The 26,880-nt window shown below is 33.1% G+C and overlaps 1 protein-coding gene across 18 annotated transcripts in view; it reads left to right on the forward strand.

Annotated features, from left to right (window-relative positions):
- The window catches only part of CHD9 (chromodomain helicase DNA binding protein 9), a 219,550-nt gene that overhangs the window by 141,265 nt on the left and 51,405 nt on the right, over nucleotides 1-26,880 (forward strand). For 17 of the 18 annotated variants that reach the window (XM_043898458.1, XM_043898464.1, XM_043898467.1 and 14 more), the window contains 13 exons: nucleotides 1,705-1,816; nucleotides 5,613-5,759; nucleotides 6,663-6,731; nucleotides 6,814-6,869; nucleotides 7,510-7,627; nucleotides 10,932-11,018; nucleotides 11,249-11,386; nucleotides 14,553-14,674; nucleotides 17,823-18,066; nucleotides 21,853-22,029; nucleotides 23,430-23,573; nucleotides 23,893-24,148; nucleotides 25,255-25,465. In XM_043898458.1, the coding sequence (XP_043754393.1) occupies nucleotides 1,705-1,816; nucleotides 5,613-5,759; nucleotides 6,663-6,731; nucleotides 6,814-6,869; nucleotides 7,510-7,627; nucleotides 10,932-11,018; nucleotides 11,249-11,386; nucleotides 14,553-14,674; nucleotides 17,823-18,066; nucleotides 21,853-22,029; nucleotides 23,430-23,573; nucleotides 23,893-24,148; nucleotides 25,255-25,465 (1,881 nt within the window). Of the gene's footprint in view, nucleotides 1-1,704; nucleotides 1,817-2,502; nucleotides 2,561-5,612; nucleotides 5,760-6,662; nucleotides 6,732-6,813; nucleotides 6,870-7,509; nucleotides 7,628-10,931; nucleotides 11,019-11,248; nucleotides 11,387-14,552; nucleotides 14,675-17,822; nucleotides 18,067-21,852; nucleotides 22,030-23,429; nucleotides 23,574-23,892; nucleotides 24,149-25,254; nucleotides 25,466-26,880 lie in introns of all 18 variants that reach the window. The other variant, XM_043898474.1, reaches the window with a different exon arrangement.

A 26,880-nucleotide genomic window follows, 5' to 3' on the forward strand; every position in this document is an offset into this window, starting at 1 on the left:
TTATTATCTATAGTCACCAGGCTGTACATTACATCCCTAGAATTTGTTTAAAATTCTAGCATCTTCTGGTTGCTTTACAGTTTCTTATCCATTCAAAATATCTCCGTGCCATTTGTTGTCAGTGGTGAGCAAGACAGATTTCTTTTCAATTTCTGCCCTGTGGAGCTTAAAGATGGCCTTAAACTAAAAACATGAACTCCTTGCGTGTAATACAGGGTCTTCTGTGACCTTGACCCACCTCTTCCTGTAGTACTTTGTGTGGTCCTAACATGCTCTTACCGTTGCATATTCTCACATCTTCTGTGGTATCCCCCTGTCTGGAATGTACCCGGTCTTTTCTTTCACTACTTGTTGGGCTCCCTTTCATCTTTCAGTTCCCTTTCTCAAACATTGTCTTTTCTGTAAAGCCTTCTTTACTCTTCAGTAAATGTAAGCATTTCTTTTTTGTCTTCACATTACATCTTGTTCTAACTTCCTCTTTATTTTAGCTGAGATCATATTCTAACAATGATAATGTAAGCTTAGGAACTTTGTCGACTTTACCTTCAAATCCTAGAACCCAGGAAAGTGCCTGGCATGTCACAGGTAGATGTAGCTACCATTAGTTGAGAAACTGCTATGTGTTAAAGGCTGTCCTCAGACATATATTATCCCACTTAATTCTCAGCAAAATTATGGCTCTAGCTATTGCAGTATCCCTATTTTACAGGCAAGGAAGCTATCAAGTAATTTCCCCAGTGTCACACAAGACAGGTAAAATGGTGACATCAGGCTTTTATATTTTTGAAACTATGATTTCAAAGTGGATGCTTTTAACCTTCAAGTTTTCCCACGTTAGTAAATAACTGTTGAAAAGTTTTTTGATATATTTCTAATATATCATGCCTTCATGTAATTGAGAAGCTTTCTATGTTTGGAATATAGATATCTAAAATAGAACTTTCCTAATAGTGATCATGTCATCTCATCTATTGAACCAGATAAGAAAATGTGGGATGTACTCATGTATTTCTGTCTTTCATCAGGAAACAAACATAGAAAACACATTTTCATTTTAGACATTTACATTCAATGTGTGTTAATATACATTTATACGTGTATATATTAGAGACAGGTAAATGTATGCATACTGTAGAAATATAAAAAATCTTACTCTTTAGAAAGATAGAGTGCAACTGAGAAAAGCCCTAAGTGAAATAATCAAAGAACAAGTAATTGTTTAAGTGTTTTAAGTAAGGGAAAAACTGCTATAGTGTAAAAACAAGTGGAGACTTGGAGAATAGGTAGGATTCAAAGAAATTAAGTGGAATTTGAAATGAAAAGTAGTAGAAGGAAAAAGAATCCCTCATTCCAAACCTATCCAAGATAATAAAATAAATGAATTATGTTAATTATTAAATAATTAAATCACCTGACATTTTTCTCATGAAAAATAATCGTAAGCCTAAAGAAACAAGTGCTAGAATTTAACTATATTTCTAAGCTTGAAATGTGTTAACTGTATCATTGGTTTCTGTTTGTTCCTTTGGAATAGAGTTTATCATTTGAAAATATCATTTTTTATTTCATGATAAATAGCATCTTTGAAAGTTGGACATTCAAGGGATATAAAACAGAGGAAAATTTATCATTGAGATCTTACTTTGACCAAAAATGGAAAAATACAAAGGGATCTTACTGTTTACTCTTTTTCTCCTAAAACAGGAAACTCATTATTACATTGGGTAAGAAACAAAAGAGAAAGAATGAGTCTTCAGATGAAATATCTGATGCAGAGCAGATGACACAGCATGCATTCAAAGAGGAAGACTCTCAAGTGAGTATAAAATTTTTTTCTGAGAAATGAAGCACTGGCAGATTTAGATAGCATGATATTGTTTTGTGGTTATTTATACTGTAGTTTAGTGGTGAAATTACATTTTATTTTCATAGAACTTATATGACAAAACATTATTATAGTATGGTCCTACAGTGTTAGACCTGGGAGGAAACTTACACATCCTCTTCAAACCCTCTCAGTTTTCAAATAATGAGACTGAAGCCCAAGAGAGTTTAAGTAACAATCCAAAAACCCTGGTGGCTTTTAGCATGGAGAGTATCTAGTGATATTATTACCCTGTACCTATAGAGCATTATTAAATGAATTTATTGATGGAGATATTAATTTTAAAAGTCACATACCAATGATAAAGCAAATGGGTTGAATCATTCTTGGAGATAATTTCTTTGGTCTGCTTCTACTGAAGAGAAGATAAACAGGTATATTAAAAATCCCCTAAAGCAGACAAAAATACTGTGCATTTTTCCTTTTCATTTTTTTAATAGCTGTATATTCAAAATAACCTTGTGAAGTTAAAAAATTATATAGTGAAGGTCATAATAATTCAGGCCACCCTCTGCTCTCTAATAATTAAAGTACGACCCTAGGCCGTAGGGGTGGTGGCAGTTGTTGCATTATGGGGCCAGAAAGCCCCTGAATGGCCTTTCTTCTTCCTTATGCAGCTTCTTATCCAATGGGAGAGTAGTGGCTCAAGGCTCCTGGGCTGCTGCAAGAGTTGAGGTAAGGGCAGTGACTGAAGCTCCTAATATTATATGGCCTGGCTTTTTCTTCATATGTTATCCTTAACTTAGGCACACTTATCATTATTCAATATGAGAAATGTAGTTAAATTTTTACTAAAATAATGCTGGCCATTTTTCCATTATGTAATTACCAAACAATGAAATGGTAGAATAGGTTAACATGCACATTTCTTCCATGCCTTTCACAGTAGTTAACTAGGTTGCTTCGACAAGTGTTTTGGTTTAACACAAAAATTTTAATGGAGAAGGAAAGAAATATTTTCTGGTAAACAATCATAAATCTGTATTATTGATATATTTAAATATATGAGTATATAAATTATGTATAAATATCTAAAAGTAGTTTTCAACCACAATGTATTGTCAAGATTTGAAGGCTTGCAAAGTACTTGAAGGTGTAGAGTCAAGTGAAAAATCTAAAAATGTGGTTATGATATTTAATTTTTTACCTGATAGAGAATAATTCAGTAATCTAACTATATTTAGAGACTTAAATTATTTTTAAAAGCTCCTGTAGCACATTTTATTAGGTTTATGATAAACAAATGGTATGTTATCATAATGAAGTATTTAGTCATTTAAGAACATAATGTTTCTGACCTCTTATGTAAAGTGCAGTTGATTGAAGCCTTTAAAACATTAAGGAAAAGTTAGTAAAAAGAAATTTGAAGAAATAGTTTGTCACTTTTAAATTGTCCTTTGAAAAATACTATGGAGAAAAAGAAAGCCAAAGCAATCCACATTAGCCTAAAATATGGACATTCAAATTAGTTCTGTATTTTTACGGTAGTGGAACTGTTATATAACAGAGAAAGCTAATTGGTAAGAGTGTCACCTTACTTCTCTTTGCCTAATATGTATCTATATGCTCCAGTGGAATTTAAGATTTGGTGAAGTCAGTTGAAAAACTACAAAAAACTCACAGTATTTTAAATTACTCAGAGAGTGATAAAAATCTTCATAGAATGAGGGAGCAGTTTACAGTATGTGGCTCTTATTCCATCTTGTAAAGAATTACCTGAATGTGCACATTTGTGAGTTAAAATGATTCTTTCAGGCCACTTGTTTACTACTACTTACTAAGGATTGTATATGGCATTTCAAAGTACCTGACCTAAGTGATCAGAAAGGAAACTTTAATGCTGAAATCATCTATAGAATCTTCTAGAAGTGTACCAAATTATTACCAGACTTCATTATATAAACTATTTGTGCCTAGTGAGACATAACATTCATAATATATGTTATTGTTAGAATAATAATTGTCCTGAACGGTTATTAAATTAAGCTATTTTTGAGCATTAAGAACTGATGCCTGTAATAGAACTCCAAACATTTCTTTAGCCTAGTACTAGAGATCCATAGACTTTTCTCTCCCAGGGAATAATAAATGTTTCATATCTTTTCCAAAAGAGGATGTGGGAGAATTGGGTTTTTATAAGTCCCTTGGGCTTCCTCAGGTGGTTCAGTAAAGAATCCTCCTGTAGTGCAGGAGCCCCCAGGAGATGCAGGTTCGATCCCTGGGTCAGGAAGATCCCCTGGAGAAGGGCATGGCAACCCACTCCAGTATTCTTGTCTAGGAAATTCCATGGTCAGAGGAGCCTGGCAGGCTACAGTCCGTGGGTTTGCAAGAGTAGGACATGACTTGGCAAGTAAACAAAAGCTAGTATATTTCCTAGAGTGAACTCCCCAGCGTTTATGGGCTTCCCTGGTGGCTAAGATGGTAAAGAATCTTTCTGCAGTGCAGGAGACTCATGTTCAGTCCTTTTTATATAATTTTTGTATGCCACCTTCCTGCCTCCCATAGTGACAAAATTGTCACCTTGAGTTTTGCAAATGTAAGTATCTTCATGGCTAAGAGACGGTGACCCATCCTAATTGAAGCATGGAGTTTTCTACTACATTTGGCTGAGCTGCCTCACCACAGTAGTGCCTTTCTTTCTCTCAATATTCCACTACTTTCAAGAGAAGAGGCACTGCAGCCTTTCGGAACACAAATAAGTTTGTCCCCACACTGCTGCACTGATTCAGTTTTGTTATGGCAATGGTAGTATGAAAGACCTACCACATTGAAGACATTGGCAGAAACCAAAAGGAGAACACATGGGTTATTCTGTTAGTTGCATTTTGGGGAAATGTCATGGGAGTTACTAAATACATAGAAGAATAGTAAAAGGAAGAAGGAATATTGAGTAGTAGAACAGTTGACTGAGGTACCTCCATCCATGGGATTTTAGGGAGGTGTGCAAAATTAAAACTAAGTCCTTTGGGATTGTCAAGCAATTGTGTAATTTGTTTTTTAGTGGGAACATCAGATACTAGATTTTTAGGGAGGTAAGTAAAGCCATGTGCATTTGATACTTGCTTTTAAATTATTTAGATTATTTTAAAATCATGTTACTACACAGAATACTTTCTGAAAAGCTTTCTTCCATTTTTATGATAGTGTTATTTATTTTTAAGGGAAGCTAGTAAAGGCAGTAAAACAGTGGTTCCTCCTTCATTCACATTTAATTTTTTAGTAGATTTCATCCTTTGTTATTTTGTGTATCTCTTTTAAAACATTTTATGTTATTTGGTTTTTTTCTGTTTTAGACACAGGTTCATGGTTTTGTGTCAAAGTTTTAATTTCTTTTAGTTTTATGCCCCTGGTTAATTATTAAACCAGTATTCATCTGATGACTTTCTAGGTTTGAAGCAAAAACTGCTAGCATTAATATTTTAAAATACATGTTTCCCAATCTGTGAAATAGTTAAATAAAAAGACCTTTTTATTCTTAACAAATTCAAAAGAAAAGTAATAAAGGCATTATTGTTAATCATTCTTACTTGACATTTTAGGAAGTATAACTAAAGATAACTAAAGATTGCAAACCTTTGGCACAGTGAAAATTATAATCTTCCTTTAATTAAAAGTAAAAATGAGAAAAGATGAATGCAGAATACAGTTTTGAAAATTTAATGTACAAAATTGTCACATGACCCTTTAAAATAAATCATGTGAATATGATCCTTATCATTCATTACAGAAAAGAAGATCAAATCGACAAATTAAAAGGAAAAAGTATGCAGAGGATGTAGAAGGGAAGCAGTCTGAAGAAGAGGTTAAAGGCTCTGTGAAAATAAAAAAGAATTCAGCTCCTTTGCCTGCTGAACAGCCTTTACAGTTATTTGTGGTAAGACAGATTGTGGGTTATATGACAAAAAACATTTTAAACCAATGTAAATTAAAAATCTTCAATATCTTTCCTCCTAAAACCTGCATCAACTTTTCCTCCTAGATTCCATATTATAGTTAATAGAACCATTCATTATTTGGATCAGAAACCTAGGTATTTGTTCTCTCTTTTTTTAATCTTTACTTCATGGCATTCAATTTTTTGCCTCCTAAATATATTTTCCTGCGACTCCTCCAAACTCCATGTTTTTTGTGGCGTGTTTGTAAATTACAAGCCTAATAACAGTACTTTTCTTGAAAACTCCTCTAATGGTGTCCTAAGTCAGAAACAAATGAAAATGCACTTTTTATTATAGCTTATAAAGCCTTTCGTATGGATTTTTTGGCCTTATGTCCTTCCACTTCTCTGTAAACTCTCAGTCCTCTGGTTTCATAAACATAGTTGTCTGGATGCCATATTTTGACACCTTTATGTCTTTACATAGGCATTTTCCTCTTTGTAGAGTTCTTTTACTCTCCCTTATCTGGACTGTAACCCAGCTACTCATTTCCTTGCTGAATCATCTGACACTTTGTTTTTTTGTTTTTTTTTTTCATCTGACACTTTGAACAAGTAGTAATCTTGTCTATGCCAGAGGTTTCTAGTCTGCAAAATGTAAACTATTGAGAATAATGCATAAGAGATTAAAAAGCCCAATATGTTTACTATGATGGTGATGCCAATGATGTTGAGGAGAGTAACACCAATTGATTTTTTTCATTTTGTATTTCTAACATTTAACATGGTCCCTGACATGTTAAATAATTGTTTGTTGGATTTTAGTATATTTATAGACATACAGAGTGGCAACTGAAATGTTTTCAGAATGTATCATCATACTTTTTTTCTGCCTTCACATAGGAGAATCCGAGTGAAGAAGATGCTGCAATTGTGGACAAGATACTGTCTTCTAGAACTATTAAAAAAGAAGTAAGTAATGATATGGTACATTCTGTACTTTATATTGCATGGCCTGATTATAAAACTCATAATTATTGAATCTTTTTCTTAGATATCACCTGGAGTGATGATTGATACAGAAGAATTTTTTGTAAAATACAAGAATTAGTAAGTATTTGAGCTAGAAAAATAATAGAAAGATGATATTTAAATATGAATTAATATTTTGAATATGTTAAATTATTATTTTTCTTTTATCTGTATTTTAAAATATTTGTTACTGCATGAAGTTAAAAATCATTAAAAAGTGAATAGACTTTGAAAACTTTTCATGTTAATAGTGAGTAGTTTTTTTTTCCAGAAAACTACTTACTAACATCAAAATGCAGGAATATTTATAAATGATGCTTTTGGAAACAATAGACATTTTCCATCATATTATACTGTTAAATTTTTCAGGTTTTGTTCAACTTTTTCTTATGCTTTGGTGAAAGAAGGTGTTTTAAATAAAATTACATTGCTTTCAAAACAAGTTTTCTTTCTCATCATGACAAAACTGTTATAATGAAGAAATTAATGAAAAGTCAATGTGTTGTTATCCTTATGATTAAGTTTACCATTCTGTGTAGTGATCACAGTGGCTTTATTTTAGAAATTATATGAGAGTCTGTCGACATTAAATGAAATGATGAACAGCATATTTGGAAAGTTGAAGATAATATTTTTAGAGGCCATGATTAAAAATAAATCTAAAAACAAAACATGATTTTCTGTATCATTCTAATATACTACTTTTATAAAATTTTAGCTCTTATCTTCACTGTGAATGGGCCACAGAACAGCAGCTTCTGAAAGATAAAAGGATCCAGCAGAAAATCAAACGATTCAAATTGAGACAAGCACAAAGAGCACACTTTTTTGCAGATGTAAGAAGAAAAAGACTATTATGTGTTGAACTCTGAATACATGCCGTATTATGTATCAAAAACTTAAATATTATTCATTTTAATTCTTAGGCTTCTACTTTTGATATTTGACTATAAATGATATCTACTTATTTCCCCCCTAAATTTAGCTTGTGAGTGAAGTAGCTCAGTAGTGTCCGACTCTTTGCGACCCCGTGGACTATAGCATGCCACACTCCTCCGTTCATGGGATTTTCCAGGCAAGAGTACTGGAGTGTGTTGCCATTGCTTTCTGCAGAGGATCTTCCCAACCCAGGGATCAAACCCTGGTCGCCGCATTGTAGGCAGACGCTTTACCGTCTGAGCTACCAGGGAAGCCCTAAATTTAGCTTGGAAAGTAGCTAAAACAGAACACTAATAAATCAGAATGGTAGATATGTCCTGTATTTTAAAGTTAACATTTATTTCAATACCTTTTAGAGTTGAATGTGAGTATATTAATATCTTAAAGTATTTTATCAGCAAACTTATTCAAGTAATGGTGACATAGCAAATAAATGAAAAAGAAGATTTTTCAGTATGTGAGATATTGCATATTTTCTCTATCAGCTTTGTGTATGCATGAACAGAACATCATTGGAAAAATTCATTAACCTTTCCAGGCCTTTTTAAAAAGTCAGATGTCCTTCCCTGCTCTAAACTTTTTAATTTTTCTTTTAATAGACTTTTTAGAGCAGTTTTAGATTCATCTAATTATTTTAACTTTTTATTTGAAAATTTTGCTACTGGATATTCCCACATATATTTTAACTAGATTCCCTAAATGTTAACATTTTATCATATTTGCTTTATCACTCACATTAATTCTTCTGCCTCTGTGCACCTCTCTCCCTCTTTCTGCCTCTCTCTCCCATGTACATAAATTTTTTTCTAAGCCATTTGATAATTCTCAATTTCAGTATTTTCTAGAAGCATTTTCCCATAATAATAGTACAATTAACACTGACATGGTAATATTTTCACATCTATAGACCTTAATTCATATTTCACTAATTGTTCCACTAGTACTTTTATAGCAAAAATTTTTTTTAAAGTATGTTTTTGCTTATTCTGATCCAAAGTCTAGTTCTGCAGTGCATGATACATTTAGTTGGCATGTCTCCTTTAATCAGTATTTTTTTGTTTTCCATCACTTGGACTTTTTTCTTTTTAAAGAATTTAGGTGGTTTATTTTGTAACGTGTCCCTCAGTTTGGGATTATCTTGATGTTTCCTCAGCTTCAGGTCATGCATTTTTTTTAAATGAACATTATAGAAATGATGCAGGAGCATTCTCAGTGAATCATGTCAGGAGGTATATGATACCTATTTACCCAATTACTGGTAGTGTTAACTTGAGTCACTAGATTATGTTGATATCTTATGGCAGATTTTTCCACCATGAAGCTATTTTTATTTTTTGTAGTTGTAAAGTCTACTTCAAAAATTTGTTGATTGAAATGACCTATCAACTTATGGATGCTGGGAGGTCCTCAAAAATTTCTCACTTCCTCACTCTGGTACCAAAATCTCTATTGAGCTGATGGGGCTTACCAGGTGGCTCAGTGGTAAAGAATCCGCCTGCCAGTATGGGAGATGCAGAAGATGCGGGCTTGATCCCTGGGTCGGAATGGTCCCCTGGAGAAGGAAATGGCAACCCATTCCAGTATTCTTGCCTGGAGAAACCTTGGACAGAGGATCCTAGTGGGCTTCAGTCCATAGTCACGACTTAGTGACTGAGCATGCACAATGAGCAAAAGATTTTAGAAGTACTTAACTGATAATCTTTTAATTTTTCCTGAAGGTTAATTTTTTTTAATGTGCCTCAGGTACAAGATAAACCGGAGCTATGCAGATTTTCTTAGAGTACTTTTTTACCATTCTGGTGTTGGGTAGTGCTCTTTTATTACCAAGTGTGTCTTGTACGTGGAGATGATAGTATTGATCAGGAATGGATTAAGATAATGAGGAGAACTAAAGGCAGAGCCGTGGAATACTGTAACATTTAGAGGTTAAACAGAAGAAGAGATGCAGCAAAGATAACTGAGATGGGCTTTGGAAGTAAGGCTTTCAGGCATGATTACGAATCAGCTAAGCAGACAAGAGAAGGAACAGCCATCTATTCAGAAGAGAGAAAAATCAGAATAAAAACATGAAGGTGTGACAGAACATGGAATTTGAAAAGCATGTGGTTTAGTACTTTTGAAGCATAATATCTGGGGTGTGGCTGTGTCAGGCAGTAGGAATGAGGCTGGAGGAAGATGTTTGAGCCTGTTTATTCCACAGAAACTAATGCGGGCTTGGTTCCCAAACAGGGGAGAGTCAGTAAAGAATTTGAAACAAGGGAGCAACATGTAAGATTTATATTTGAGAAAGAGTGGGAACATGAATCAAGATAATCAGTAGCAAACATCAGAAGGTAGTGGAGGACAGAGAAGCCTGGCATGCTACAGTCCCTTGGGTCGCAAAAAGTCAAATATGACTTAGCTGCTGAACAACAAGTGTGAAAATAAAGGGAGGCAAAGCAGTAGTTGGTGACTAGTTAGGAAGTTATTTGTAAAGATCCAAGAAAGAAGACATGAGGCAGTGAGAATGAGAAAGGAGGAGCCAATTTGAGTTATAAACAAAATTAGAATCTGTGTGAATCAATGAGTTAAGGGATGTGGGAGATGAAAGAAAAGAATCTAAGACGACTTCTCTGTTGCTGGCTTGTGTAACTGGGAGTAGTGTAGCATAAAGTTGGTGCTGTGTTGGCCATTAGCCCAGTTAGAAACTACAGGCAGAAGTACAGGTTGAAGTGTAAATGGGTGCAGTTGGGTGTGAGGTAGCTCAGACAGTTTGCGTTTAGTTAGGTAAGGGGGTCTTGAGCACAAGAACCACCTCCAGATAGTGTTTGATACAAATTAGAGAGGAGCCTTCAGGTCAGGTGATTGGTCTTCAACTCTTGGACCTGGTTACTGCTGAGGAAAGTAGCACAAGAAAGGTAAAGGAAAGCCTCTTTTCCAACTAGGAAATTTTAAAGGATATACCTTCTAGAGTAACTTACTTGGCTGAGGTACCTTATTTTTTAGTGCTTTTTTTGTACATAACTTGGTGATTCATAGTACAGACAAATCATAGAAATCTTTTAGAAATTAAAATGAAAGTATTCCATTTTTTGAAATTCAGTTACAGTCAAACTGAAGTGTTTGTTCTATAGTGAATAGCTAGTAATAAATTTGTCTTTATTTCACTTTTATTTTTTCTACTTCTTTGTCAAATATCAATTAAGTTGCTTTTAATTTTAGATGGAAGAAGAACCATTTAACCCAGACTACGTTGAAGTAGACAGAGTGTTAGAAGTCTCTTTTTGTGAAGATAAAGATACTGGTGAGGTAAATATTTGGTTGAAATACTTTTTGAGTAAGTAAGAAAAATCTAAAACCTTCCAGGTATTAAAACATTACTTTTTTAAAGGTAATGATCTAAAAACACTAGACAAAGTTTCATAAGTTTTTACGAGTAAAGATTAATATATTTAAATTGTTTCTGAGGTTCTCAGTTTAAACTGTTTCTTACTATTCTTTTTCAAATTAATAAAGTGAAAAAAAACTTTCTTTTACAGCCTGTTATTTACTATTTAGTAAAGTGGTGCTCATTACCATATGAAGATAGTACTTGGGAACTAAAAGAAGATGTAGATCTTGCAAAAATAGAAGAGTTTGAGCAATTGCAAGCTTCAAGGCCTGACACAAGACATTTGGTAAGAATATGCCTTTATCATCATGAAATCTAATCACTTCCTTAATCAAGAGGTGTAGTGTGATTTTGAATTTAGTCTGGTGTGCAATTAATACTATATTTTTAAAATGACTATATAGTAAATAAAATTACTACTTAGTATTGTATATATGTTAATTTAACTATTCCTCTATTAGTGGATACTCCAGGTTTTTTCTATTCTAAACAGTGCTACATTGAAACATGGAATCCTTTATAAGTGAAATCAGAAGTATTAATATAATTGTTTGGTCAGAACATATGTGCGTTTAAAAGTTTTGATAAGAAGGGACTTCCCTGGTAGTCCAATGGCTAAGACTCCATGATCCCAATGAAGGGGGCCTGCATTCGGGGGCCTGTGTTCAATCCCTTGTTGGGAAACTAAGATTCCGCATGCTACAATGACTACAGCAAAGAAGATCTCACATGCTGCTGCAGCTAAGACCTGGTGCAGCCAAATAAATTTAAAAAATATTAAAAAAATTTTTGGTAAGTATTTCCTTTTAAATTTCCCTCCAGAAAAGTTTCAAATACTTCTACTTCATTGTGAATTTACTCAGGTCATTTATAAAAATGTCAAGGATATCAGTTTTAGCTCTAAGCAGTGTTATTAATTCTCTGTCAAAGAAAAATCTTTAATATATCCACCTTTCCCTTGCTTTCTGTAAACCAGTTATTTCTTTTTTTTTTTTTTTTTATTTGAGACCTTTATTAACAGGTGCTTGCAGTTTGTTGACTTTTTTTTTTTTTAAAAATCAAGCTGTAAGCTTTTATTACAAATTAAAAATGAGGTTCTTAAAAATCTCGACCAGATATGAAACAATTTAAAAACCTTTAAAGGTGTATTGAGAAAAAACAGGCTTTTTTTTCAGTTATTTCTTTATAACGGAATAGTTCTTCTACTTTCATAGTAGCTTTATTTTTAGAAAAACCTTTTGTATAGAATATTACTAAAGATCCACATAAATTAAGTACACTGGTTTCTTATATGATTCATCCTTGTCTCTCGTTGCTTTAAAAAAAAAAACTGAATCAGTTACTGATTTTTCTAGTACAGAGACTACAGAATTCTAGAAGGTTATATGGCAAGTTGTGTTATTTTAATAATTACATATTTTTTTACTTAAAGCATAGGATTGTTATCATGTGAATCCAGTTTGCAGAACCAACCAAAAGAAATTCACAAAGAGATATACTATGATTTTAATTAAATATTTTCGCCAGTCCTCTTTCAAATGTAATTTGGTCACAGAAATTTCTTCACTAAAGAGGGATTTGGTATATGAAAAGACTAGAGGAGATCACTTTTCAATTAGAATCAGAATTAAGGAAGGCTGCTATGAAAAGTGTGGAGATGTAATATAAAAGAAGGAAGTTAATTGTTCCATGGAAGAGACCATATTGTTTTTATAACAATTTTTTTTTCTGGTTGTCATTTTATTTTCTGGTCTTCTTAATCTGTCTCCCAATAATACCCATAGCTTATTACCAAGAGAATAGCAGCTCACCTCTATTCCTTTTGTCTTCCAAGTGCCTTTTCTTGAGCCAGGAAAGGAAAGTGTTCACTAATTCAGGGAGGAGCAGTCTAAAGGATATTATGAAGAGGAAAAATTTTCTTTTTGGGGTGAGGTCCATATTTCAGTGGTAAGCTGATCTTTAGCCTTATTAAGTAAACTGTTAGATCAGTGGTTGTCCGTCAGAGGTGCTTATCAGTACCACTTTGGAACTTTTCAAAAATTAGAGGTGCCTAGTTTCTGTATCCTGGCTCCAGAATCAGAATATCTCTGAGTGGACCCCAGGTGTTAAAAGTCGATTTTGATGCACATGATGGAAAGAGCCACTGCCTTAGATACATTTGTAGTCTTTGGTAATGTAGCCAATAGAATTAATCCCTTTAGTTAAAGTAAAATCAATTTGACAACAGTGCTAGTTTATCAAAGTCAAGTAATATAGGAGGTAAGTGATTTTTTTTCTTTTTGCCAGTCTATCACTATTAGATAAAAAAACATATAAAACATGTGAAGTATTTTTGAACAAATGAAATTTGTTCCTAAACTAAGGAAATAGTGATTGGATTACTGAAAGGAAAATTACTGGAGAATATTATTTAATGTGGAAAGTATTTTAAACAATAATTTAAAATACATTATAGTTAATTATTTTAAAGTTCATTGGCTACAATTTAAGAAAATTTTTTTTTTTTTTTTTTTGGTAAACCCTGAACACTTCTTTTTTGGGTCTATTATAAGATAGTACTTTTAAAATTTATTTATAGTTGTTTCTACAATGTAGAATACAATTTTCTGTATGCACTGATCTTATGCAGTGTTGGTAAAAATCACTTCTTAGTTTGTATTTTTTCTAGATTTCACAGGATTTTCTGTATAGTCAAATCATGTCTTCTGGAAATTAATAAAGTTTCACTTCTTCCTTTTTAATCTTGATGACTTTATTTCTTTTTCTTGCTTGATTACTCCTATTACAACCTATAGTACCATGTTGAATAGAAGTGATGAGAGTGGACATCCTTGCCTTTTCTGATTTTAGGGAGAATGTATTCATTTTTTAACCAGAACATATAATAGATGGCTTTTTCATAGATGCATCTTATTAAGTTGAGGAAATTTCCCTCTATTCAAAATTTAATTAGAGTTTATTTATTAGTAATAAACACTGGAGTTTTCAAATCCCCTTTTTTACATCGATCTGAGATTATCATAGATTGTTTTAGTCTGATCAACACTGATTAATTTTCACATTTAATCCACCTTCCATGCCTGGGAAAAACCACACTTGGTCAGGCTGTATTACCCTTTTTATATGTTAATAGATTCCATTTGCTAAAATTTTGTTACGAATTTCTTATCTCTGTTTATGCAGGATATTGGTCTCTAGCTTTCTTGTAATGCCTTTGTCTAATTTCATTATCAGAGTTTCACAGAATGAGTTGAGCCTATGCCTTCCTCTTCAGTTTTCTGGAAGAGTTTATGTAAAACTTATTTGGTCCTTAGATGTTTGTAAAATTTCATCATAATGCCGTACAATGTTATTCTTCTGTGATTATTTTAAAAACAGTGCTTTTACCATGTATGAGATGTATGGAAAATTAAAAAGTCTGAAATACATCGTTCATTTGTTTTTCCACAAAGGATCGTCCTCCTCCTAATATTTGGAAAAAAATAGATCAATCCAGGGATTATAAAAATGGCAATCAACTCAGGGAATACCAACTGGAAGGACTCAACTGGCTCTTATTCAATTGGTACAATAGGTATGTAGCATGTATTAATAAAAAATTTTTATGTGTGTTTTTAAAATGTGTTCCAGAATACATTAAGTAAAATTGATACTAATGTTGCTACATTATTACTATCGTGCAGTCTTCATTATTGAAAGAAAAATTGTGGTTACCTCTGGAAGATAATGTACATTATAATTTAGAATTTTGACTACAGTTGCTTCCCTTAAATATGTAGCAATCAGAATAGAAGAAAGTTGATATATTGATTCATAATCAAATTTGAAATACCTTTCTTAATTAACATCATCAAACATCAACTATGTTATCGAATGTTTTTCAACTTACACTACTGTCTGCCAGTAATTGAATCTAGTTCCTAAGGTGTGAGCAGTTTCATATAAAGAGTTTGATAAGTCTGTAATGTACATCTTCAAGGAAGCAGATTTTCAGTAATTGATAAGGAATAGAATACAAGATTCTATAAGAATCAATATAAGAACCTGGTAATGAATTACTCCCACTTACTATTAATTTTCCAAACTGTTTAAAAAACTTTTTGGAATATTATGTCACCTTTTTTTAGTGAGATGGAAAATTAATTGCAAAAGAAGTAAAAAATGGTATCTTGATTGATAAAGAAGTCTGATTATGTATATAAGAGCAAATGAAGGTACTATTGTTAGTAATGGTAGCAAAATTTTATGTCACTTATTCAGAATCATTTTTCTGTGTTTTTACTTGTCACATGATTCTTCTGTTTCACTAAGTAACAGTGAGTCATGAGTCCATGGCAATGGTGCATCCATCAACTCCGTCAGATGGAGTTAGGGGGATCTGTCATCCCACACAGTGCTCTTTCCCCTTGTTTATATTTTCTAAGTGTTACCATTTTTCCCAAGAGAATCTTCCTGGTAAAATAGTCAACAAAATTTTAATTGTCTTCTCTTATCAGTACCCTTTCTCAGGTGCTTGTTTTAAATTTGTGCCATTTTCCTGAAGCACTTTATCATTCACTCTCTATATGACTGCTTCTTAGACAAGTCTAGGACCAGTAGTTGAATTCATTCAGATTGTTGCCTGCTCTCACACCCAAGCCTAAACATGGATCTCCATCCTTAGCCATTCCTGCCTCTGTCCTATCACAGTTAAACGGTGCCTCCCCAGAACCAAGACTGATGCTACAACCTCAACTCTTGACAGGCATCTCATCCAGTCTTCAGAAACTCACTTCAATCACTTATCAGCCTTCTCTGTTGTATCTTCAAACTATCCCATTTCCTTCAGTCTGTGAACAAATTTGGGTTTAACCTATATATAAAAATTTTAAAGGAAAGGATTAATCTTCTCTTAGCTCTGTTTTTCCTTCTAGCTACCTTGATCCCTCTTTGTAACTTCCAAGGTAGAGGTCTAGGAAGTATAGCCATCATGAATTCTTCGTGTTTTCTTATCTCCAATTCTCCTTAAACCTGTCGTTTGGATTTTAATTCTGTATCATCTCTGAAACTGTTAATTTTCCAATCTACAGTGTTTTTCTCAGCCTTAAATTGCTGTCTCTGCTGCACTGGATAGTAGTTCTAGTCCTTTTTTAAACTTTTCTCCCATTCTCACTTCCAACTGCTTCTATAGCGTTAACACTCCCAGCTCTCCAGTACCTCTGTAACTATTCCTTTCAATAGTCTTTGCTGGTTCTTCTTCCTCTGCCTACCCTTTCAGTGTTGTTTTTTTCTTTCCCAACGTTTGATTTTTTGCTGTCTTCTCATATTACATGTTTGTTCTGCCTAAGCCAAACTTTATACTGCCCCCACCCCCCGCCCCTGAGTCTTCACTTAGCAGCAACATCTCTAAGGTGTTAATTCAAGCCCATATTTGTTTGCTTCTTGATACCTTAATGTCTATCTCAGTGATATTTTAAACACAACAAATTCACAATTAACCTTATTCTTTCCTGTTTCCTCTGTATCAAACTTATTCTTCCATATTTTACATCTTGGTTAAGAATAATACAACCTACTCGGTCACCCAAATTTAAATCTGACTGTCATCCTACATTCCATATATCTGATTGATCATTAAGTCCAGATCATTCTAACATGTGGTTAAGTTTAGAATCAGTTTTCTCTTGATCCCTCCTACCTTAGTCCAAAGGTCCACTATTCTTTGCTGTATTGTTTTGGTACTTTCCCAATTACTGTCCCAACTTCAAGTCACCTCACCTTCTAGTATTCCCGTGGCACCAGAGTAGCTTCAAGTACAAACCTAATCTCATCAGGTTTCTTTAACAATTTTCAGTGACTCCCATTCTCAATAAAATGATGTCCATAACCTGTATTTATGACCCCTGCTTATCTTAGTAATATCCCTTCCTTTACCATTCCCTCAAAACTATATTAAATTACTTGTTGCCTCCCAGGTAACCTTGTTCTTTACACTTGTACCCCTTTGTTCTGCCCTCTGGCAAAACCCTGCTCATTACTGACCTCCTCTCTGAAGGCAGTCTTACTTCTCTCAGCTCTTCTAGACGCAGATAGATACTTACTCACCTGAGCTTCCATAATGAACTTAACACTGATGATTCTTAATTGGCCATATATCACAATCATCTGTGCAGCTTCTTTTAAAAATTTCAGTTGCTTTTATCCTACTTTGCACATTGAATCAGAATGTAAAGGAGAAGACCATGGGTAATTATTTCTTAAGCTGTTCCAGTACATAGCCAGAATTGAAAACCAGTTCTTTATTTGTGCTTCTGTGATAGCACGTTGCATGACTATTTATTTATGTCTGCTTTCCTAATAGATGCAAGCCCCTGGAAGGCAGAGAACATGTTCTTTATATTTATATATATATATATCCCTGAGATAAGAAGGCATTTAATAAATGTTTCCTGAAAAAGTAACATTTAGTTTGCTTTGTTCTTGCCATTTTGTTCTTTTAAAAACTCAAGTATCTAAGAGGTGGTATCTTTATTTTGGAGCTACAATAAATCTATAGTTTTCCCTTTGCAATACTATAATAAAATTATAATCTTTAACCAAATCTGCACTTCAGAAACTTTCACGTTTTTATAAATGCAAGTATTTTAACCTAATCTCTCTGCTTTTTTTATATATATCTTTTAAAACATTGTAGTATACAGAAAACCCAAAATATACATGGGTAATATATTTGTTTATTTCAGACGAAACTGCATTTTAGCAGATGAAATGGGTCTTGGCAAAACCATTCAATCAATTACATTCCTCTACGAAATCCTTCTGACTGGTATAAGAGGACCTTTCCTGATTATTGCTCCACTTTCTACTATTGCAAACTGGGAGAGAGAATTTCGTACGTGGACTGATATTAATGTTGTGGTTTATCATGGGAGCCTGATTAGCAGACAAATGATACAGCAATATGAGATGTACTTCAGGGACTCACAGGTGTGTTACTGGTGATTTTGTTTGTTGTTTGAAAGGTCACATTTTAAAAAGATAAGCATTACGTATTAATTACTTTCAAATTTGTGATAGATTTTAATTGCCTACTTAGATCTTAGTTTGATCTCTTTGTTCATCATATTTATTTTACAATAAATTTTAGTAGCTGAAGAAAGAAATGACAAAAGTAGGCAAGTTCACACTGTAGTTCACTGAAAGGAAGTGTGCTGATTTATACAAATGTACAAATTTGATTTTATACTTAAATTTTTAGCTAGAATAATTGTTTTACTAATTGTTTTAAATACACATTAAATTTATTTTAAAAATAATAACTGTATCTTTGATCATCTTCCAGTTTTTTCCCTCCATTTAAAAAGTTACTTCTTCAGTGACCACCATGGGTTTGAATGCCCATTGAGGTGAAACCATTGGTTGTCTTGTGTGTTCAGTTTTGATGTTAGACATTTTGGGTTGTTTTGTATACTGGTACACACATACTTCTGTATCTTTCTTCCCTTGCTTTGATGGTTTTCTTCTCCATATTCTAGAGGAATATTTTCCATTTTACCTTGACCACCTAACTCTTCAGGAAGGAATACCCCTTTTTCTGCTAAATATACAGATCATAAAATTGAGATGACATTATATGAAAGAGTTCCCTAGCAGAAGGTTAAGTTTAGAAAACATAAAATGCCAAGTTGCAGTTTTGAGTAGTAGTTTGACTCTTCTTAGGTAAAACTTTTACTAAGAAATAAGAAACAAAGTTAACTAAAACACATTTCACACAAAATTGTGCTGTTTTGTTAGAAAAGATTATGGCACTCTGCCTCAATATAGCACCTTAATATTTTATTTTCTTTTACTGATTCTTAACATTTTATAAGGATCATTATAACATATGGCCAGATCATGAGATATGATATAGGTTAAGGTAAGATAAAGTGCATAGCCTTTTACCTTTGCCTACCAATTATAACTGATTTTCTACTTATTTGAGGCTGAATATCAGTAAAGTTAATTGATTTTGTTCCTTTAACCTCATTTTTCTTCTACTTTAATGTTTGAAACAATTAGATTTCTATGAAATTAGGCATTTCTGTAATCAATTCTACTGAAAATTATCAACTTTGCATTTTGGAGCCTATGACAACTTAAGTTGTTTGATTTCCTTCCATAATGTTTTATTCTTAATTGCACATTTGTAGAATTTTAGAGCTGTATGATATCATTAAAACCATTTAAAGGTATTTTTAAAATATTAGAAGTTTAAGAGATTCAATATGTATTTTATGAATTTGTTATAAATGTGATAACCAGAAAGCTGAAAGATTCCTGATGTGTTATAAACTGAATAGTATGTATTAAATTATATTTTATGGTAAATGTTATACATTCCAGAATATTGTGTGAAGAGTTTAAAATTTCAAGAGTTAAGGATGTCTCATGTAATGAGATAAATAGATCTACACTTTAAATATAGAAATAACTTTCAGAGTTAACTCTTTCAAATATTTTTTTTTATAAGTTAAATGAACATTCAAGTTCTGCTTTTTTCCAAGTTATTAAATAATTTGAAATCACAGAAATGGCAAAATTATGCTGTAATTTTCTGAATTGCACTGGAAAAAGTAACAGATAATAACACTAATATCTACAGACATTTATTATTTACCATGTGCCATGCATTATGTTAAACAGTTTACATGTAGTATTTCACATAATCTTTGTAATCGCTACCTTGTAAATAGGTGATATCTTCGTCATTTACAAATGAGGAAGCTGAAGTAAAAAGATATGATATGGTTTTCCCTAAAATCATAGAGCAAAACTGGTATTAATAAACCCAAGTCAGACTCAAGAACCTTTGTTTTTAAACAGTACAATATCACTGTAACTGAATGCATCATATCCTGGGTTTTTAGAGCTGTATAGACTTACATTTTGTATCTATTCTAATATTCTACTGGAGTTATTGTTCAGCTTAATGGGCAGTGTATGCAATCAATATGAATTGTTGTAAAATTACCATAATTTAAGTTGATAGGAATTTAAAAATCTAAATCAGATCACATGATCTTTCTTAACCTACTTCGTTTCTCCTAATAGTTTATAATTTTCAATGCCATTTAAACATTCTCTTCACTTGGAATCTAGGACTTTATTCTGGTCCTATATCACTTTCCTTTTGAAGCCCTCTTTAAGTGATTCCTTCTTGTCTTATCTAAACTTGGGGTGACCCAGGGCTCAGTCTTCTACTTTTTATATCCATACTCATTCCATCAGAGATTTCATTTGGTCACATGACTTAATTACCATCTGTACTGCTGGAAACTCCCAAATCTAGATCACCAATTCTAACCTCTTTCCTAAATTCAAGTCATATGCAAATGCATACTCAATTATTCCACTTGAGTATCTAATAGACATCTCAAACATAACATGTCCAAAACTGAAATCCTGCATTTCCTCATGGTAGTAAATGGCAACCCCAGCTTCTAGTTGTTTGATCCCAAAAGTTTAGTCGAAACTTGAGTCCTCTCTTAAACTCACCCCATTCCTATCCATTAGTAAATCTTGTTGGTTCCACCTTCAAATTAAATCCAGAACTGGCCTCCATTGATGATGGAGGCCTCCAAATCTCATGGCCTCCATTGATGATCTCTTGTTTGAGTTACAACAGCCTCTTAACTGGTTTCTGTGATCCTGTCCTTGGCCTTTTTCAAACTATTTTTACCAGAACAGCCAAGGAATTCTTTTAAAATATGTCAAATCATGATACTTCTTGTCTCAAAACCCTCTAATAGCTTCTTGCTCAAAGTAAAAGCCAAGAGTCCTCACCTACAGCTTTCAAGACCCTATACAAGCCTCATCCCCTCATTCACTGGATTTTAGTCTCACTGGCTTTCTTGCTAATATTTGAATACTGCTAAAGATATTCCCATGTTATGGCATTCACATTCTCTGTTTCTACCAAGAATGCTTCCTGGTCCAGATCTCTAGATATCAGCATGCCTTCCTCCCTGATCTTTAGGACTTTGCTCAAATGCCACTCAGTGATGGCCTCCCCGCCATTGTAAATAGTTGGAATGGTCACCTCCAAGCCCCTACTTCCCATACACATCCCTGTGTTATGAGTCTGTGACCTCTATGACTTTCTAAAATGATTTCTTTGATTTTGTTTTTTAATTTTGGGGTTTCTTTTTTCCTTAATGGCTATGTTCTATATTTGAGTAATTGGAATGTAAGTTCCACTTGGATAATTAGTTTTGTCTGTCTTGTTTACTGCTATATCTTGTGCAACTAGAACAGAGTCTAGCACATAAACACCCAATAAATACTTGCTAACTAAATTATATGAGTGGCCAGTTTTTATATTTACTACTTATTTGCTATTATATGTGTGGAGTCATGGATATAAATAATAAACATTAAACACTGAAATTTTTTTGACTAGATTTTATAATAACCATTTCTTTTTTGACTTAACATTGTTATTAAGATTCTTAAAAATTATAAAATGTCTTATCAAGGAATACTTTTTTGGATATAATTAATTGTGTCATTGTTTTGGCAAAATTTTTGACAACATTCTTGAAAACTACAGTCTAATACAGTTTTAATGCTAAGGTTCCTCATTTTAAGGGAGTATCTCTGCATATATAAAAATTTCTATGGAAAATGTTTTATAGCAAATGTCATTAAGTGATTTGTATGCTAATTGATAGGAATTAAAAATTATGATCAAGACATTCTAGCAAATTATTACATTTGGTAATAAATTTCTAGGGGCGTATTATTCGAGGAGCTTACAGATTCCAAGCCATCATCACCACTTTTGAAATGATTCTTGGAGGCTGTGGAGAGCTTAATGCAATTGAATGGCGATGTGTAATTATTGATGAAGCACATAGGTTAAAAAATAAAAACTGTAAACTTCTAGAAGGTCTGAAACTCATGAATCTGGTAAGTGATTTAATGTCATTTTAATAACTTCCATTTCTTAGCTACATAGTAAAAAGAGCTGGTGCCAAAAATGTATTCCTTTTTTTTTAAATTTTAAAATACAGATTTCTAATTTCTATCTGATAATTAAGATTATTTTGCTTTAATTAGAAAGGGGAAAAAATCTCATCTGTTTTCTAAGACTTAAATTTTTTAGTACTTTTCTCTTGAAAGCTTTAATAATTTTGTAATTTAAAAAGAGAAAAAAAAAAAAAGAGAGAAACCTTGGGACAGTGTCCTATTGAAAAGAAAGAAAAGTATAAGTTTTAACGCTAAATTCCTCAATAAAAAGCCCTTTCACCAAAGTTAAAATAGTATTCAGATCATTTTATCATAGAGGAATAAAGTTTCTGCACAATTAGCATGTATTTATTATAGTTAATGGGATTTTTGAAAGTCATCTTATTAATGTGTTTGCTTTCAAATCAAAGTATTTTGTGTTTTTTAACATTTCAATTTAATTAGCATCACGTAATTAGTACATGAGCACTTGAACAAATGACTCAAGTATATTTGTACAGAACTACATCAAGTAAAAGAACTGAAGTACAGAACTACATCAAGTAAAGCAGTGAAGTGCTCCTTCGTAGTCTTCATCCATGCCCACTCGCACTCTCCACTCCTTACTCCAGTATTTACAGATTGGTATATATTAGTCTAACTATTTACTAACATCGAATACTTACGTAGACATGCAGATACATATATAAATATTTTGCTTAAGAATTTAGAGATATTTTCAAATCAGATTTTAAATACTTTATACTATTATCATTAAAATACTTTATTTCCTTTTGTTACTATTATATTTAATTTGTAATGCATTTCTAGCTCAGAAATATTCCCGTCAGCCCTTCACATTGTTACATTGTTACTTTAATGATGTAAGAACTTGTTCTTTTGTAAGAAATCAAGTGATGATCTGCTAAATTATAAAGAATGAGCACTGTTTTGTATACAAATTACCATACCAAGAATTGCTAAGTACCCCCCCCCCAAGAATTTGTCTATTTCCTTGAATAAAAACCTAAAAATACACTTCTCATTATTTACTATTTTTCTTTTAAAAGCAATAGGTAAAAATTAATAGCAGACAAAGTAAGCTATTATGAGAATAATGCAGAGTAAATTAATGAGAGTAATTTAAATTAATGAAGAGTGGATGGAGATATATTTTGAGTTGATTCTTGAAAATTATGGTCATAAAAATGTTTGCGTTTCAAAAACATGGAAACATTTAATAATCTATGTCAACTTTCATATCATCTTAGCACAATGGTATTTGACATGGACATGGACATTGACAGGATATTGGCATAAACATGATACATTTATTGTCATGTTATTCTTTCTTTCTTTAGGAACACAAGGTGCTTTTGACTGGCACACCTCTCCAAAATACAGTTGAAGAACTATTCAGTCTTCTTCACTTTCTGGAGCCCCTAAGGTTTCCTTCTGAATCAACGTTTATGCAAGAATTTGGGGATCTGAAAACAGAGGAACAGGTATCCTATTAGTCTTTGTAAATAGGTACATCAAATCTCTTCTCATTGTAACTATGCATATGGATTCTACCTATGGACTTCCTGGTGGCTCAGATGGTAAAGTGTCTGCCTACAATGAGGGAGACCCAGGTTCAACCCCTGGGTTGGGAAGATCTCCTGGAGAAGGAAATGGCAACCCACTCCAGTATCTTGCCTGGAAAATCCCATGGACGGAGGAGTCTGGTAGGCTATAGTCTATGGGGTTGCAAGGAGTCGGACACGACTGAGCGACTTCTCTTTCTTCACTATGCTACCTATATTTTCATCATTTTTTATGCAGGTGCAGAAACTTCAGGCTATCTTGAAACCAATGATGTTGAGACGATTGAAAGAAGATGTGGAAAAGAAGTTGGCACCTAAGGAAGAAACCATCATTGAAGTAGAACTTACTAACATTCAGAAGAAATACTACCGGGCTATTCTGGAGAAGAACTTTTCATTTTTATCCAAAGGAGCAGGGCAGACTAATGTACCCAACTTGGTCAATACCATGATGGAGCTCAGGAAGTGCTGTAATCACCCGTATCTTATCAAAGGTAGTCAAAAAGGATTGCAGAGAAATCCTTTGCTTTCAACAAATACTCATGAAAAAATAACAGATGCTCAATAAAACTAACACAGATGTAGTAGCTGCTACAAGGAAAGGCACTGACCCTGTAACTCTCCACCCTGGTGTTTTGTGGGATTACAGTTGTTCCAGAGTCGGGGGCAGTGTGAGCTGCTTCGTAACAGTGTCCCATGTTAGCATCACCGGACTACAAAAGCAAGAGACGTGTTCAGTCTGACGTGGAGTGCAGTTCCTCCACCAGCTTAATCCTCCTTATGGACAAAGACATGGGCTTTACCATGTTTGAATCTCCGAATTTACATTTTTCTTCCTGGTTTCTTTTCAGTCTGGATACTCTAGTTATTGGCTCTAAATTTGTGTGCTCTGATAACATTACTTTTTAAGGTCTTGTCAGCTTCTCTATTAGTGATCCGTCTGTACATTTGAGTACTTTTACTTATTCCTGGGAATATACTCTTTATGCAAGACAAGCCATTTCTTAGACCAGTAACTAACTCGCTTGCAAATCTGGTACTCTTAGGGCTAGACAGGCTGGAGGAAAGGAGAGCACCCTTAATGCTAATCTAGACTCTAGGAGAAGTGTGGTCAAAGAACTATAACTTGACTTCCCTTTTAATTTTTCCTGTTTGCTTGTTTTGATGGCAAGCAGGATGCCTATAGACACATCTAGATTATGATCACCTTGCAGTGGTGACCACTGTTATATTGGTTTTTAAATACTAGAAACTTATTTAAAAGTATGTGTTTACTCACTTCGGATACAACTGCATTTTCACTAATTCTTATCCTAAGAACATCCATTCAACATTTAGCAAACATAAATTTGTAAGACATGCCAGTTTTCTTGGGAGATTAAAAAAATGCTTAAGACACTGTCTTTATCCTCAGTGGAATTATAGGCTGGTGTTGGTGGGGATTTACCCACAAAGATAAATAATTCTAACAAAAGCAGTGTACCACATTAAAAAATTTCAGTGTGTTAAAGAAGCATAGAAGATAACTAATTTAAAAAGAAAGTAGTTGAGAGTATCTGCATTTGTGTGTTGATGCTGTCGTCTTATATCTCTTTGACAGGTGCTGAGGAAAAAATACTTGGAGAATTTAGAGATACATATAATCCAGCTGCTTCTGACTTTCATCTTCAAGCAATGATCCAGTCTGCTGGTAAATTGGTCCTTATTGATAAATTGCTTCCCAAAATGAAAGCAGGAGGTCATAAAGTGCTCATCTTCTCTCAGATGGTACGCTGCCTAGATATCCTGGAGGACTATCTTATACATAAAAGGTAAGGCATGTAGTTCACCGTGATTTATACTATAAAGTATGCTAAGTATATGGTATTAAGGTTTCTGCAGAACGGTTTACTGTAACCCAACTTTACTCAAGTCTTCTTTTTTACGTAGATAAGAATCCATTTAAATCTGTACATAAAGATTGTTTAAGATTATGTATCAGGTTTTCCTAACCTACATATTTTGCAATAGTAGACAGGGCTAATGAGACTAAGAAAATTTTGCACATTGACAGATATTTGCTGACCTATTGATGGGTGTATTAGGTTACATTTTATTTGATGTGTTTGTTAACCTTGTAGTAGCGACATTTTAAATGGATTTAATAACCGTCTTCAAAATTAAAGAAAATGATTCAAGATTCTTTTTCAGATCTTTTTCAGTGTGAAAATTAGAACCTGAACTTGCTGGACTTTGACTTATTGTACACTGTATTATATTTGCTCTTGTTTTCATCCTTTCTCATGTGTTTAATGTGGGTTTTTTGTTTTGGTTTGGTTTTTTGGTGTGTGGCAGTAAGATAATCTCTGCAATAATATCTAATCATTATTTAGATAAATAAGATATTTATCATAGGATATTTATCAGAGTATTTGTGGACCAACTAGAAATCAACACATTAATATAAAGGAGAATCTGAAGATTCAGCTGTAATTTTAGTTTATGATATTTTGACCCTTATTAATAAATAAAAATCAGTCTATGTTAGTTTATATTTTCAGATATTTTATAGTACATTTTTATTTTTCATTTTGTTTTCAGTTCCACTCTTAGTGTCAGTGTTCTCTCCTTTAGTCTCATTCCAAAACTTGTATTGCCCGTTTTATACCAAGTAGAAGGAGGATTAAATTGCAATATTCTTAAAATAGACATCCTTGCATTTTCTTGATGTCTTTACACAAAGAACTTTATAAGATAAAGATAAATTTGACTTATGATGAATTTCATGGAAAACCTCAGATTTCTTTCATTCAAAAGTAACACTATTAGGAGTCACACTCCCCATTTCACAGGCCCCAGAGATAACAGTGCAACTGCTGATAAGACTAAATTATAGGTGGAAAGAAGTTTCTTAAACCAGAGGTGTGGCAAGAGTCATGTGTATTCTTCTTCTGGTTCCTAAATCTTTATGTATTTTATATTTATTGATGTCTAGCAGTTTCTGAGTTTTATGTTAAATGAGGAAGGATAAAAGAAGTTAAAATGTAATTATTTGTCAGTGATGAGTGTGAAGAATTAGCGTTATAGTTTACTTTTAAGAAATTATGGTTTATAGGCAAGTATATCAATTGAGGGAGTAACATGAATGAGGTAGCAAGAAATGTTTAAGCTTCTCGTATCAAGTTTTATTTAAACCTTTGCTTCTTGCCCCCCACCAAAAAAAAAAAAAATCACTTGTTACGGTGAC

Source organism: Cervus elaphus, chromosome 4 (genome assembly GCF_910594005.1).
Source record: "Cervus elaphus chromosome 4, mCerEla1.1, whole genome shotgun sequence".
Lineage (NCBI taxonomy): Eukaryota > Metazoa > Chordata > Mammalia > Artiodactyla > Cervidae > Cervus > Cervus elaphus.